Here is a 15,868-nt window from a genome sequence, read left to right as displayed (position 1 = left end):
GCAGCTGGCCACCACCTTCTTGCAGCCCTCTGCGTCATACACACAAACATTCCGACCTGCACTGTGCCCGCAATCCTCCCCCCAAGCGGTGGTTCGGCGGGTGGCAAAAAAGCGGCTTTATTACAACAGATCGACCGACCTGACGGCGCGACCCAGGCCCGCGCAACGGCCCAACTATCCCAAAATCTCACCCACTTCGCTGCGACCGTCACCATGTCTGGCACTGGCAATGACTTTCAGAACGGTGCGCCGTTCTATCTCGATGCGACACAACAGGACCTGCTCCTTGCAGCTCTGGCTTCGAACAGCCAGAACCCAAATGATCTCTTCTCGGACATCAACGGATTAGATGGGAAGCAGGGTTTTGGTAACGATCAGTTCCAGTACCCTGTCAGCAACCTGGATCCCACTACTTTCTTCTCGCCGCAACAGAGCACTCCCGCCAACGCGTTCAGCACCATGGGCGTGGACGAGAGCCCCTTCATCGATTACCTCGACGGCGACACGTCCCTCAACTTTGATGCCGACAACGACGAACCTCGCATGATCGGTTCTCTTCCTGGTGATTCGCCTGAAGGTGACTCGAACGAGAAGCGCAAGAGCCCGTACGACGACGATGACGACGACGAAGAAGAAGGTGGCGGTAAGCGACGGGAAGGTGACGATAAGCAGGCGAAGAAGCCTGGTCGCAAACCACTAACCTCAGAGCCTACTACAGTACGTTTGCCCAGCAGCATCTGGAGATGGCGACTGACAGACATGTAGAAGCGCAAAGCCCAGAACAGGGCCGCTCAGCGAGCTTTCAGAGAGAGAAAAGAGAAGCATCTGAAAGACCTGGAAACCAAGGTCCAGGATCTTGAAAAGGCATCAGATGCTGCCAACCACGAGAACGGCCTTCTTCGTGGCCAGGTGCAGCGATTGCAGACAGAATTGCGCGAATACCGCAAGCGTCTCTCCCTCAATAGTGCTGGCGTCAACCGCACGGCTCCTGCAGCAGGCTTCAGTTCCATGCTGAACAACAGCAACAGCAACTTTCAATTTGAATTCCCACGATTTGGAGGCCTCCCGGGCAGTCAGCTTCTGGAGAATGGCCCGCTATCCAAGCCGAAGTCGGCCTCTACATCGTCGACCCGACCAGCTGTCCAAACTTTCAGTCCATCGAACTCGGCCACCGGATCTTTTGTTCAATCGCCGGTGGCTGGTGTCAGTCCTGCGGCCAACAGCTCCCGGTCAGGCAGCACTGCTAGTCCACGCAGCGTCAACAATATTCCACAGAAGCCTCACCGCAGTAGCACGGACAGCTCGGTCGTGTCACAATCGCGTGTTTTTCAGTTCAATAGCAGTCCATCGACGCACTCTGACTCTCCCTCCACCTCGTCTACCTCGCCGACAAATCAAGACTCATCGTGTGGCACTTCGCCAGAGCCGGGTCAAGCCTCGCCAGGCTTGAAGGACACGATTGCAGACGGCTATGTATGTCATGGCAACTCGGAAGGTGAGGTCTCCTTCTGCGAAAAGCTCAACATGGCCTGTGGCAACCCGCGCAATCCCATCCCTCGTGCCAAATCATTGTCCAAATCTGACGACAAACCATCTCCTGCAGTCACACAAGCCAAATCGCCTGGCCCCGATCTAAACGGGATCGATTTCTTTGCCAACCAAAACGGTGGTGCATTCGAGCCAAACCTTTTCGGAGAGTATCGCGATACAAACACTGCCATCATGGGCACCGATGGCGACTTCAACAGCGGCTTCTTCAACGATGCTTTCCTCAATACTGGCTATGGCAGCCCGTTCCATTTCGGCGACACGCCAGCTGTGCAGAAGCCGAACCCTCTGGAGCAGATTGAACGCATACAGGACGGCGAGGATGAGGTCGTGCCTGGTGAGGATATTGACCGGATGCTCAATTGCCACAAAATTTGGTATGTACCACAGCACTCAGCGATTTTTAGAATGTACTAACAACAAGCAGGGATAAGCTCTCAAGTCGCCACGACTTCAAGGACGGCACGATTGACATCGATAATCTGTGCTCGGAGCTTCGTGCCAAGGCACGCTGTTCAGAGAGCGGTGTTGTTGTCGACCACAAGGACGTCGAAGAGGCTCTCAAGCGCCTGCCCAAGGACCAGCAGCCGCAACAAATGTGGTCGCAGTAGACAGCCAGATTTTTTTCTTTCAATGTACCGGCTTTGTTTCGGCGATACCAGTCATTCGTTGGGCGCGATCAGCAGCCTTTGGAGTTTGTGACGATACGATGACATTCCCCGTTGGGACATTGGCGTTGGTGGAGCAGTGAGGATGAGCACTCAGATGGATCATTCCTTGAGGAGCATCATGGGGGCGATGGCTAGGCGTTGCGTTGGATCCAACTCAGCTTCATTCAGTCTGTAGTTCAATTGAAACTTAAGTAATTATCAAGGATTCGGCCTGCTCTCGCAATTCGGCCTTCGCTCTGGTGCAGACTTAGCAGCGCTGTTCCCTGTCGATAACGACCCAGCGAAAGCATACATTGCCTTCGTGACTTATTCTAGAAAAGTCCAGTCGCGCACTACCCTCTGCTGCTGCCCTGATCTTTGACTGTGGCATACATTCATTCATTCAATTTGCTTGTTTGCATGTGTGAAATCAATACCTTTTTGCGTTCCGAGATTACACCCTTGCTTCAGCCGCACGGCTCCGCGGCAAGGCTCGTCATCAAGGGGCCCACACCAAGTGATCCCCAAAAGCAGCTCCGCGAATGAGAGCCGTGACAGACGTTAGCTTCCGAAACAACCAAGCCTCATCTGCGCCAGGAAACAGGCTTGCGTACGCCAGATGTAATTCTTTCGTACGCGTCTTGACATGTGCATCCCCATTCACTCTTCACGATTGCCAACCTGGCGGACGGTCTCTTCACGGTCTTCCTCGACTTCGTGACGTAGTTGATCCAATGATTGGAAGCTGCGCCTCCTCATCAACATGTTGCGCATTCTACGAAGCCCCAACCCATTCATGAACGGACACGCGATCAGCCGCCCTCTGAGCCCCCCTTCGAGCCCTCGACAATGGCTCCGTCTCCTCCTGGTGATTGCCGTCATAGGTGTCGGCGTCAATCTCCTGTTCTTTCTCGACTCCGCCTTTGTTGAGAAGCTCCCGGGTCAGATCTTGGGTAACCAAGCTTTCCATCCCAAGCCTTTCGAGCCCGCACCGCATAGTGTCGAATCGCAGAAGGAAGATAACGGGCAAGATTATTGGCTATGGGAGACCAAATCGCAGTTCTACAAGAAGGAGAACATCGACTGGAACGTCGGGATTATGGACGAGTGCTTCCTGTTCCCCAAGCACCTGACAAAGAAGAAGGTGCAGGTTGTAATCAAGACTGGTATAGCGGATCATCCAGCACGGACGGACGCAATGGTGAACACGATCATCAAGTGTATACGAAATGTGTTGGTCGTCTCGGACGATGACCACAGGTACGGCCCATTCCAGGCTCACAACGTGCTGGCCAATCTTCCAGCAGAGACATACATGAAAGAAGAAGATTACGCCATATACGAGGCGCAGCAAAGTGCTACGCGCAACGGCAAAGAGCTGCACCAAGGCCATGAAGGGTGGCAAATCGACAAGTACAAGTTTTTGCCAGCTGTGGAAAGGGCGATGGATCACAATAGTCAGGCAGAGTGGTACGTCTTCCTGGAATCCGACACTTATTTGTTCTGGGACAACATCTTCCGCCTTCTTGACAATTACGATCCTTCATTACCGTACTTCTTCGGCTCGCCTGCGCCCGGGCGGAAATACCGCCCCAACCCGAAAGCTGAAGAAGAAAAAGAGACCTGGTTTGCATATGGTGGCTGCGGTTTCATACTCTCAAAGGCTGCTGTGCACAGACTGGTCGATCGCCCGCGCAACGCTCTCGCCGTGATGGGTCCCCGGCTTACGACCGAGTACAAAGAGGACATCAGGAACGATTGCTGTGGCGACAGCATACTGGGATGGGCACTTCATGACAAGGCTTCCGTGGACATCAGTGGCCTTTGGCCCATGTTCAACCCGCACAGCCTTGAGGATGTGCCGCTCGGCAAAGACTATTGGTGTCAACCTGTCATCAGCCTACACAAGACAGGTCCTTCGCCTATGAAAGACCTTTGGAGCTGGGATAACGAACAACACCAGCAGCACGAACGGCCCTTGTTATACAAAGACTTGTTATTCTCTTTTCACGCCAACTTCTCACAGCGCCAGGATTGGGACGCAGCGTTCGATGCAGGCTTCCAACTGCACGACAATCACACAGTACACTCAAGCCTCGAGGCCTGCGAAGCCGGCTGTTTTGCACACGACGAGTGTTGGCAATATACCTGGCACGGGGACCACTGCTACTATTCGAAAGCACTATACATTGGGCGCGCGAAGGAAGCGGACGGCTATCACGAGGCAGAGAGCCGCAAGTACATCAGTGGCTGGGACATCAACAAGATACAAACTCTGAGTTTGCAGAATAGGTGTGAGGATGGCGGACACTGGGTAAAACCTAGTATCAAGAGGAAGTACTGAACGCCTAAGATCGTAAACATGGGGTCGCGCGATGGTTGTATCCACTGAATCGCCTATGATCAGAATGGACGGCCCGAGCCTCTAAGTCTTCGAATTTTGACTCAGGCCTTGGGGAAATCGGATCGCGGTGGAATCTGCACGAATGACACATTCGCGTCGAGGCTACGGTGGGCTAAGTGATCGAATATGGAGACCGAGATCTTGACAGAAGCTACATAGCCGACGGCAGACGATTCCGATAAGCCACAGGGTCTGGATGCGCAGCCTCGAGAAGCCACCGGAGATAACCGAGTTGTGTCGAGTAAGTTTAGCGTTTGCTGCATGCAGTCTGCAGAGCATGCAAATTCTGAGCCATGTACATACGTCGAAGGGCACATCATGTCCAACTTTACCACCGCTAGAAGCGCATACGTAATAATCTTTTGTTGAAAACCAGAAGTACCTCACTGCTAGCCTTCTACTCGACTCTTAGACAGACCGCATCCCTACAGTGTCTAGCTACAGTGTCTAGCGTTTGCTCACCTACGGACAGTCCGGCGTTTGACTGCACTTATAGTAACCTGATCGTTCGCGGAATTGAGAATGAATCGGAACTCAATTCTGTCTCCACGTGGCTACAGGGCAGGTGAGCCGGCGGAACATTATCCTAGCCTCAAAAATTCAGCCCACGGAGCTTGGACCCGGGCCAACGTTATGATCGCGTCGAAAAGCCTATTCGTCTTGCGCCACTAGACGTCTTATTTCAAGCCGGGGTCGAAAATCCTGACAGTGTGGAGTTGATGCACCGTCGGAGGTTCGCTATCTGAAGCCAGCCGGACCCGACTCCGCATACAGTGATGGTGGCAAACTGGTTTAAAGTTCACTCCAAAACAGGACGACAGCGTTAGAGTTGCAGGCTCAACAATGAGCTGCATAGAGGCGGAATTTCCGTTGCGTAGTGGTATGTGTGGAAAACGAGGCTTGACTAGGTACATTTGCCTCACCTCGAGCCAACGTCCTCCCTCTTTCAAGAACCATTGGGGAGGGCTCTTTATGTCCCTCTCATAGCGAACAACCACCAACCTTGATCATGTTGCGATTCATGACCTACCTACCCTGGACGCCGGTCGTCGCTGGTGCTGCGGTTCCCAGAATGTTGATGGAGGCTGCGGGGCTGCCTGCATCACTACACGGAAGGGCGGACAGCGGGCGCACTATAATCACAGATCCTGACACAGGGCGGTCATTTGTGGCCGGCGAGACAAGTACCGACCGAACAGTGTACAATGCCGTTGCTATGTTCTGTATGATCGTCCTCTCTGTCTTTCTAGGTAAGTCACCGGTTACTTGATCAGTCTAAAGGCTGAGAGGGGTATGCGTCGTGTGAAGTGAGATGTACTGACGTTATATGAAAGGATTTCGATTAAAGACTCTCCGTAACAATGTCCTTCGCAAACGCAACTTTACCTCCGTACTGGTCGTCATCCTGTTCATCTTCGGCTTGGGCTTCATTATCTGTGCATCCGTTGTGCAGACGGGTCAAGGTCTACGGACACATCAGCTATGCTACTCGGCCGCAATGATATGTCTAGTCTTCTACACCGGCAACAAGCTTACCATGTAAGTCCATCGAAACTTCAACCCCCAACCTAACTAACCTCCACAGCTATATCTTCCTCCTCGAACGCGCTCGTGTCGTCCGGGCGCCATTCATGCCTCGTCTGAAGGACCGCGTATGGCTCCTCGGCATGTTCGTGATATGTGGTGGATTCGGTGCCATCGCCATTGTCGGATATCTGTCTCCTGTAGTCGAACTCAGCAAGCTGGACGGCCGATGCCGCATCGGACTCCCACCGCGGGTCAGCTTCCCACTCCTGTGCTTCGATGTCGCGGTCAACTTTTTACTCACTGGCGTCTTCTTCTGGCTCCTTCGCCCAGTTCTGGATTTCCACAACCTGCTAAATTTGAATACGTGGTTTGGAGTCAGGCTCACTAATAAAGCAAAGAAGACCATCCGGAAGCTCGAGCCAAAGGATAAAACTGCGCCAGAAGAGAGTCCGAGTCTCAAGTCCGACATGAATAAGAACATCAGGATTCTGCTATGGAAATGCTTGATCGGAAGCACTCTCGTTATGCTCCCGACAGTAGCGAACATGGCGCAATTCTACGTCATGAACAGCAGGGAACTGGGCTGGGTCTGTCTGACAATATGCACGCTCGATGGTCAGTCTGTTTCCTTCCAAGCGCCAATAGAAATGCTAATGTATACACAGTATCATGGGGCGTCGTCATTGTCAACTGGCTTACCATTGGCTCTGCCGAAGCAGAGCAAAACCTCACGACCCTCCAGTCGCAGCGCAACGGCCAGCCAGGCGCCAAAGCCGACCATATCGATACCAGTCTTGTCACGCGCGACGATGAGCCAAGCCAACAGCAGGAAATGGAAACGCGCACACGGCAAGCGAGCGCGACAACAGCCGAAGTCCCAGTCTTTTACAAGGCAGCGAGCCTGAAAGATGAAGGGGGCCTTTTGAGACATGACGGCGTGCGGGAGAGCTGGATCCAAGAAGTGGAGATCGATGTGGAGTCGGCCCACGCACCCCAGCTAGCAGAACCGGGGGAGAACTGGGGCGAGTCGAGCAGGGGCTGGGCCGAAGGGAGCAAGATGTGGATCACCGTCAATGACAAGGTGGTCAGAGGCCAGAGTAATGAAGCGAACTCGGGGCCATTCAGGAATTATCGACTGGATGTGTAATGTTTTTGGGACAGATGGAGTGGTGATTGGCATTCTAGGTGTAATTGGGCGGATCTTGTGCAGCATAGTTGGCGTGACATATACCCATGCATTGCTTTTATCGAACATTTAGATTTCTTTGCTTCATCGACTGCTTTTTCGGACCCAATCACCTACCACTATAATAGCTTTTATAGCTTGTATATATGGACACGACTCTCGCCCATATGCTCTGCGCAGGCCCTTTGACCCAGGAATTCGTTTGCACTTCTGGCGGCTTACCTGCTGATCTGATGTGGTAGCTGGATACTATGGATGGAGTGGTCTGCACGACCCGCCAGACACCAATACACCTCATGACCACGACACCATAATCTGTTGCTCCTCCTCCTCCTCAACCTCCTCATGCCACGCCTGCTCATCACGAAACTGCTCCTCCAACATCGGCGTTGAAGCTTCCACCTGTCTCAGCAACGACTCATGGTACCACTTCAACTTACCGACCTGCTCCTCCCACCCATGTCGCTGCATATGCGGCGTCAACAACCCATGGCAGAAATAGTTCCGCGGCCACACAAACCCCATCTCGTCTGGCAGTCCGAACGAGCTCAAACATTCCGTCTTGAACACCTTAGCTAGTGTCTCCGAGACCGCGTTGTGGTGGTGTGTGAACATGATCTGGTCCTTCGCGAGCGCGGAGAAGCTGAACTGCGCCGCAATCGCGATGCCAGCCTCGGTCTCGGCGTCGCTGTCTTGCCACTTGCGGTCGGAGAAGTTGGGGATGAGGTGTGGTGTTGAGAAGGCGCTGGCACTGTGGGCGTTGAGGATGGCATTGGAGGCTCGCAGGTGTGCGCGTAGGTGGTGGAAGTAGGGGAGGGCGGTGCGCAGGCGGTAGCGGGATGTGGTTTCGTACTGGGTTTCTTCGGCGTCATCGTAATTGATGATTACGAATGCTACTTTGCGGACGAGGCTGTCTTTGGCGTTTTGGAGACGGTGGGCTTCGATTGTGGCGGGATCGATGTACCAGTCCGGGTCGATGGCTGCAGGGGGGCCGGCTTCGTGTTCTATGGTGGTGGACTCGTTGGTGTAGGCTGAGTCGTCACAAGTGTTGGTCTCGATGTATTGGTCTTCAGTGGAGGTCTCGTTGTCACAGCTGGTGTATGGTTCGACATAATCCTCCTCGGTGTAGGTCTCATCGTCGTAGGTCCAGTCGACGTGGTCGTCGTAGGTCGAGTCGACGTGGTCATCGTCGGTGGAGACTTCATTATCATAGATCGAGTCACTGTACGCTGTGTTCTCGTCAGATAAAACTGATATAGATGGGTCAGTCGATACCGGGGTGGTCCGTACAGTTCCAGAATCAGATACCATCTTCTTGGACAGCGCAAATGACTTCCTGATGGGGTCGATGGGAGCTTGATAGCGCGAGAATTTGGGAAGTGCCTGCACTTCTACGTCGTGGACGCTGGTAGACAAAGTTGCTTTCGGTGGAGTTGGTAGTAATGTAGCTTAAGGGGTAGTAACTAGAACATGTGCATATAGATCGATCTTGAACTGCATCGTGAAGTGATCAGTGCTTCAATGCGGAGGCCCAAACCGACCCACAAGATCCTTTCCACATTGTGAACAACCAGTCGCATTGTTGATCATTGGCTGGAGTCTTTGTGTGATCTGATCAAACATACTCAACCCAGATACCTGAAACGCTCTCATCGCCCGCATCGAGTCGCTCTCTCGTACCCGAAGATTTGCCTTGCCCAGCTGGTGCAGCAAGCACAACGTCGCCATACCAGTACCCTATCTTCTCCAACCTTGCCTGCTCTTCTTCGTCCTTCGATAATCTGAGCACCACCTTTGCCCCTTCATCTAGTCCCTCGACTGTCTTCACTCTGCTCGCCTGAAAGTTCAACTCGTTCCCTCTTTGCACGCCCTTCTTCCCAAATAGCCTTGCATACACCTCGCCCGTCTCGCTCAGTAGCTGCTCATCACGCACAACTACTGTGAGCTCCTTCACGCCCAAAATTCCAGACGAGTGGGCGGTTTTCTCTGCACTAAGCGGAACACGAACTTGTCGTTCCGTGATATCGTGACAGAAGAACGGCACTCGTCCTCGGCTCGCTTGCCCTCCATGCTCGCCCTTGGGAAACGTTACAGCCCACTTCACATCCACACCATCTGCTCTCTTTCTCCCACCTTCGACTGGTTCGTCATGACTCCCTTCACCGCCACCTATCGCTTGCCAGCTGTCCTTTGGTGAGAGCTCGTTGATGAGGCACCAGTCCATCCATCCGAATTTTTGGACACCGGATGCCCACCAATGTGACGATACATCTTTCTTGGGGTTGATGAAAGATACAAGCTCGATGTAACAGCCATCAGTAAGGAGGATCAGGATGTTCGAGGTTAGACCGTCGGCGTGAGTACCACCAGGGGTAAGGGTGAAGTTCTTCTCGAAGAACGAGGGGAGCTTGGGAAAGGAAGTCGATGGGTCGACGGGTAGGAATAGAATCAGATGATCGAGGGCTTGGGTCACTGCCATGGCTGATGGTAGGTTAATGCTTGTGGTGAACTCGTGGTGATGAATGCTGGACGTTCTTTCTTGATCCGGATATGGATGGTTTCCAAACCAAGCGTTCGAGGTTATATACCTAGGTACCTAGATACCAGTGAGTCATTCGGTCCGAATTCGAAGGATCAATTAAAGGTCGTTCTAGGATGTTATGGAAATACTGACTCCATACAGTGGAAGTTACGCGCTCGGGAGGGGTCCGTAGCGGGGCGGGGCTCGTAGCGCCATTTTCATCCGTCATCACATCAGCTTACATCGCAAACTACTTCCTCACTTGCGTTATGTACCTAGCCTTGTGCCAATGTCAACATTGTGCTCTTAGGTGCAATAAAGATTTCCAGCTGGAAGATACCAATCAAAGTAACTATACTCTGTCAGACACACCAGAGACCGTCATCGCGATTCTTGTCATTTCCGGCTTCCAGGCTGTGATGGACCCAGCAGCCACATAATTGTCGATTGCAGTCGATCGAATGCACCTCCTTTCTAGCTTTACCATCACAGATTGGGGGGCGAGCTACTAATGTCACCAGAGTTATCAAGAGTTCAGGGTTCCAACATCTACATTTCCCAGCCTCTCGCGATTAGATAGTCATCCAACTTCCAGCCCTCCGTACCTTTCTTCAGATATGGAATATTTCTATACCTGTGCGTCGGGCGTCGATCACTTGGACTTTTTACAATGTGTCAGTAGGCTAGTAGCGCAACCAACCAGCTGCTCTACACGAAAATGAGACACATCTACGATGGGGCTAGGCTCTATGCCTTCAAAGTAGTCGCTCTCAGAGACGCCGTTCCCCTTTGATTTGCGATGAAGCAGCTTCAGCAACTGCAAGACTTGCAATGATGCTGTAGTTGGACGCAGAAGTGTTATCGTATCCTGGAGACCAACTGCATAGCCACACTCACATAAGAAACGCTTCTTAGCTTTGACTTATATGACGAGTCACAGCGTTGGGTACGCTTGACCGTCCGAAAGTTCACTGCTGACAACGATCAGAACAAGAGTGCTTTTGCCCTGCCATCTGCTCGGGAGTCAACGAGCAACGCCTCATGCCATCTAATCGTGATGATGCGTACATACATTGAGCTTTCTCTCTACTCTGACGTGGCCTCCGCTTGCTTCCTCTCTCGTTCAGCCGGGTGTGCTGTCTTCTCAGGTAATATAGTACGCCCACCACCAATCGTTGGCTGATGCAACACATCACCAGTGCTTCGGTTGGACATAACGGCTTTAGAGAGAACTGAAACCAGAGCTCCAAGTGTAGGATCACCAAGATAGTGGTCGACGTGATTCAGGGGGCTTCCTCGAGGGTTGTATCAACGTATAAGAAGACCATTGGGTCATGCTACATCTGTGTATCTGATTCTCAACAATTACATGCTGAGTCATGTATAGACAATCGAGATCTCGGTCAGATTCGTATTGCAAAAGAGGATTAATTTGATCGTCACAAGTTGAAGAGCGACACGTTCACAGACCCACTTCTCCTGACGATGCAGGGTCCAGACTAGCGCCAGTGCATCAGGCAGGCACAGAATTGTGCAACCACCATCAATCACAATCACGACTCCCTTCGCGATGCACTTCCTTCCTTCCTCCGCCATGCAGCGGACACAATGAACAGCTTCAACTCCCGACCGTTCGCTCGCAACACATCCAAAACATTCCGCCCCGCATTCGATTACCTGACCAATATTTCGCGCTCCGTACAACTCCCAACAACGTCAAAACAAACCTCGAAGTTCTCGACCTCCACAACGCACCGCCGAAAAACGACCGCGGACTCCATCGATGACATAGACGACGATATCGAAGCAGCCAATATGTCCAATTTACGCTCGCATTCGCGACACACCTCCCAAGAAGCAGGCGCCGGCCTCGCGCCCGCCATTCCCCTCATCGACGTCGCCAGCCGCTCCACGTCCCCCATTCCCTACCCGCGCTCCCGCAGCGCCGCGCAGAGCGAGGACGAGGATGATGAATACGAGCTCAGCAGCAGCATACGACCGCTCGTTGGCGGCGGCAGAAACGCGCAGTATGAGCGCGGCGGCTGGAAGATGATTTTTCGGCAGGGCGGGCTGGGAGGCTATTTATTTGGCACGTGGCTGGGCTGGCAGATTTGGATTGGGATACTGGTGTTTTGGGTAGGCGGGTGTGGATTTGGGCTGTTGCTCATGAATCGATTCATCATGCTTACGGGGGTGTACAAGTGAGTGCTCGCGACTGGTGATGGGGCAGCGATTGGGACAAATCTGGGTGCTAACACCAGTTGTAGATTCCCGTTTCCCCTAGCTGGCACGTATGTCCAGCTCATACTCACACATGTCTTGCTCGTGGGTTTCTCGAGCTTGACGCGCGGCCTCGGTAGCCCGTTGAGACGCCTGGGGCTTGGTGCTGCTGTTGCGCCAGCAATTCCAGTTGCGCCACAGGGTGGAGCGTTCAGGAACGTAACTACGAAGTCTGGCGTCGCGAGGTTCCTGCGCTGGCTGAGCAACGGCACCGGAGGCATCGCTGGTGGCGGCCTATTTGAGTTCGACTACAACATCGCGAAACAGGTGCTCCCTCTCGCTGTCGTCTTTGTTGTCAAAGTCTTGCTCAGTAACTTCTCCTTCGCGTAAGTATCCTTGCGTTCTCTGTATCTTATCGCGGCCTGACAACGACTAGCTATGCTCCCCTACCCGTCTACCAGCTTGCGCGCATCGGCGTAACACCTCTCTCCCTGATCTTCTCCTGCGTCTTGCAGAAAGAAACCATCTCTGGCTCCACACTCTCCGCCGCGCTCATCGCGACCCTGAACCTCTTCTTCGCGACCCTCCGCTCCAACGTTCGTGTAACATGGGAGTCCATCGTCGCCGGTGTCTTCTCATCCTTCTTCGCCGCCCTTTATCCGATCCTCCTGCTTCGCACATACCGCACGCTACTCGCCGGCCTCATCCCGCAAGGCGACGTTTTGAGCGGCTACCCCACACGCAGCGAAGAAGATGCGAACCGCGAAGAGACCCGTGCCTACTACCGCACTCTACACTACACCTCCATTCTGTCCATCGCGCTCCTCACCCCCATTATGCTACTGAGCGGCGAACTCGGGAACATCTTCCACAACATTCCCTTCCTGGACGTCCCGTTCTTCTGGCTGATGATCTGGTGCGGTGCGATCGGCAGTTGGGCGGTATTCAGCAGCACGCTCGTGCTAGTCAAGGCGACAAGCCCGCTGTCCGCGACGTTCGTCAACGTGCCGAGAAGTGGCGTACAGCTTACATTGCTCAGCATGTTCAAGATGCCGGCGCACAGCTGGGTGGGCGTTGTGCTATGCTGGGCAAGCAGCGTGTGGTTTGCAGTCAGTCGGCGGAGGGAGAGCAAGACGAGGGTCAGGCTCGAGGGGCGTTAGGTACGGCTCTCCATAGAAATGGTCAGAAACAAAGCTTTAATTTTTGAAAAGACCAACCGCACATGACGCTGCACGCATGTGTCTTTAGTCGCCAGAAGCCGTTTGCCCGCCACAGAAGTACTAATCACATGCACCCCATTCCGCAGATATAAACTCCGCTTCGGCGCTCATGCTTCCTTCCACATCATGCAACGCATCATGCTCTCGAAAGCTAGCCATGCCTCTGAACTATGAGGACCTCAAAATCCACGGCTTTGGGCGACATGGCCTTCTAGGCTCTCTGCGCTACACATCTTCCCAACAATCTCGAAACGCAGTCACCTATCTTACATATCTGTCAGTCTGTTAGTGTGCTTCTTCTCCCGCTACACTGGGTGCATTGAACTGAAGAGGTAGTTGACGAACAAGATGTGTGCTTCTTCTCTCCTGCTGCAATATCTGCAGCAAACCCAAGACATGTCCTGTGTGCAGCGATGTCACTCCTTCTTTACTCTCTGCACAGACTCCCCTCCCATTTCGAAATGCTGAATGGGATAGGCAATGTCTGTCTCTGTGTGTCTTCTCTCACTGCACTATCTGCTCGCTCATACCTGCCTCTGAGTATCGACTTTGCGTGCCAGAAAGGAGTTGCGCGTTTCCTCGGTCCTCTTGATCGAAAGGTCAAAGAATTCTGGAAATGTGGAGGATCAAAAAGTCACATCGAACGCCACTTGTTCTGGCGACTGGCCGCTTAAGTCCCCGAGCAAATTACGATGGGAGCGAATCGATGTCTTCTTCCCGCTCCTCTTCCCACTCTTCTCTCTGCTCTTGTGTCTGCCAAAACTCAAACAATGAAAATTCAAACAGCTTGCGACACCATGCAATGGGCGACTTTCGACTATTGAGAATCCCCGTCTGGGATGATCGGTCTTCTCCCGAGGAAATCACATCGTATACTGCTCTCAAATTCTAGTCGAGAATATGAGTTACGAAACACACATGTTCCTGGACTGGAACATCTACAGTGCATGGCAGTAACAACTTGAAAAGCCGTCGAGTTTGAGTCGAACTCTTCTATAACAACCTCCTCTGTATCTTTGAAATTTGTAAAAACGGGACTTCCATTCTGGTCATGTTGTCGAAACAAAGACTCAACAGATGCATGTGCGTTTTGCCTCTTGCTCGAGGCTATCTGAACAAATCACTCATGTTCCTCATGAGCCTCTAAAGCTGCGCCTAATACAGTGCATATCTGCCCTGCCTCTTTCTTTCAATCAGAGTTGCTTAGTTCGTGGTCAAAAGGGTCAGAATGGCTCTGCATGTCTGTTTCTTCTCGAGCTCGGTATCTTAGCACCATGACTGTGCTCTTTTCTCAAATCTGAGATCCTCCATCTTCTCAATCAAAATCGTCTTGTGAACCAAAAATTGGAAAGTGAATCCACCATGACGAACGTTCTGCTGTCGCTGTAGTGGGTTGAGAAGCTCCCTCTCAGTCCGTGTGCCGTCCTCTGTATCTCTTCTACACGAAAACAAACGAATAGAGTACCCATTATTTCTGCCTCCTCCCCTCCCCAGATCACCATCGCCTCTCTTCTGAACACCCTCTATGCCAAAGATAAAGATAGCACAGTACATGTCTACCACAAACAGACTTTGGGTCGAATGATGATCTTTGCTCCGAGAATACTGGTCAACTACAATGCATGGCCGCTACAAATATGGTTCCAACAGCGAATTGGCCTCTGCTCTGCAACACCACGCAAACTGGCAAATGGAGAACCGGCCACCGTATCTGCACCTTTATGCTGTCTACTTAAATTGAAAGACCACTCCTACATGTCCTCGCCGCGGAAAAGTGCAGATTATCTGATCGAGTGTCTGAGTCCGGGGAATCGCACAGAAGGAATGCCAATGACACTTTTGAAGCGCGAGTATCATCACCCGCCTTCAAGATTGCCAGTTGCGTTATAATAAAAAGCAAGATGTGGGAAGCAAACGACCGCGGAGGGAAAACGGTCTTGAATCAGTTTTCATGTCTGTCGGAAGTTGTTGACTGGCGTGCAGAACCGACACTGCTGCTTCTGCCCTAAAACACCTCTCCGCCTGCTGCTTAAGGCTCTCCTTTATTCTACACAAAAAAAGATAGTTCCATATATATAATGTGTGTGTTCTCTAAGCACCGTATCTGCCTGAAACCTCTCCCGCTGACTGCTCAAAAACACAATACCACACCAACTGTTCCCGACACGAAAAAAGGCCACTTCAGGACGATGTGTGTCTCCCGACCATCAGAGTCGATCCACCATGCGAGTACCGTTTCACATCGTCTCTGCACCCAAACCTACTTCCCTACTCCCTGCTCAAAATTGAAAAGGGCTCACTGGAATGTTCCTGACCCAAAACAGAGCATACAGTCCCGTAATCTGTGTTTCCCAAACCCTCTTCTATGAGCATATGCGTGCTTGAGAACTAGCCGACTGGGTTGTTATGTGTTGTTCTCGAAATGCCTTTACCGTCACCGGGATGTTGCGGCATTGCTAGCACTGTCTACCATCTACCATCTACCTTCTACCCCTCTCTCTGTATTCAAAATCCCACTCCACTCCGCGGTAAGAAACGCAAGCGTTCCGCAATTATGCGGTGTCTGCGGCAAGAAAAACTCCTGCTCCAGAT

At 52.4% G+C, this 15,868-nt stretch overlaps 5 protein-coding genes across 5 annotated transcripts; 4 read left to right on the top strand and 1 right to left on the bottom strand.

Moving 5' to 3' along the window:
• Positions 1 to 213: 213 nt before the first annotated feature.
• On the top strand, positions 214 to 2,560 carry C7974DRAFT_452300 (transcription factor PAP1-domain-containing protein; the record flags this gene model as incomplete). The annotated part of the gene is made up of 3 exons (XM_046145816.1): positions 214 to 717; positions 766 to 1,925; positions 1,976 to 2,560. The coding sequence occupies 3 exons, from the start codon at positions 214 to 216 to the stop codon at positions 2,157 to 2,159; spliced, it is 1,848 nt and encodes a 615-aa protein (XP_045997892.1). The 3' UTR covers positions 2,160 to 2,560.
• A 401-nt stretch (positions 2,561 to 2,961) lies between these two features.
• On the top strand, positions 2,962 to 4,542 carry C7974DRAFT_412145 (uncharacterized protein; the record flags this gene model as incomplete). Its single annotated transcript, XM_046143617.1, has 1 exon — positions 2,962 to 4,542. The coding sequence occupies one exon, from the start codon at positions 2,962 to 2,964 to the stop codon at positions 4,540 to 4,542; it is 1,581 nt and encodes a 526-aa protein (XP_045997891.1).
• A 1,132-nt stretch (positions 4,543 to 5,674) lies between these two features.
• On the top strand, positions 5,675 to 7,276 carry C7974DRAFT_412144 (uncharacterized protein; the record flags this gene model as incomplete). The annotated part of the gene is made up of 4 exons (XM_046143616.1): positions 5,675 to 5,852; positions 5,937 to 6,141; positions 6,188 to 6,744; positions 6,795 to 7,276. 4 exons carry the CDS (start codon positions 5,675 to 5,677, stop codon positions 7,274 to 7,276), a joined length of 1,422 nt encoding a protein of 473 aa, XP_045997890.1.
• Positions 7,277 to 8,040: 764 nt separating this feature from the next.
• C7974DRAFT_423527 (glyoxalase-like domain-containing protein) lies at positions 8,041 to 9,794 on the bottom strand (the record flags this gene model as incomplete). The annotated part of the gene is made up of 3 exons (XM_046144388.1): positions 8,041 to 8,544; positions 8,606 to 8,720; positions 8,941 to 9,794. 3 exons carry the CDS (start codon positions 9,792 to 9,794, stop codon positions 8,320 to 8,322), a joined length of 1,194 nt encoding a protein of 397 aa, XP_045997889.1. The 3' UTR covers positions 8,041 to 8,319.
• A 1,588-nt stretch (positions 9,795 to 11,382) lies between these two features.
• On the top strand, positions 11,383 to 13,266 carry C7974DRAFT_392176 (uncharacterized protein). Its single transcript, XM_046141651.1, has 3 exons — positions 11,383 to 12,037; positions 12,104 to 12,442; positions 12,493 to 13,266. Exons 1-3 carry the CDS (start codon positions 11,445 to 11,447, stop codon positions 13,214 to 13,216), a joined length of 1,656 nt encoding a protein of 551 aa, XP_045997888.1. The 5' UTR covers positions 11,383 to 11,444; the 3' UTR covers positions 13,217 to 13,266.
• Positions 13,267 to 15,868: the final 2,602 nt, after the last annotated feature.

The sequence above is a fragment of the Boeremia exigua genome, assembly GCF_020726555.1.
Source record: "Boeremia exigua strain MPI-SDFR-AT-0100 chromosome Unknown C7974scaffold_5, whole genome shotgun sequence".
Taxonomy (NCBI): domain Eukaryota; kingdom Fungi; phylum Ascomycota; class Dothideomycetes; order Pleosporales; family Didymellaceae; genus Boeremia; species Boeremia exigua.
The sequence above is the reverse complement of the archived record's forward strand: the minus strand, read 5'-3'. Positions and strand labels throughout refer to the sequence as shown.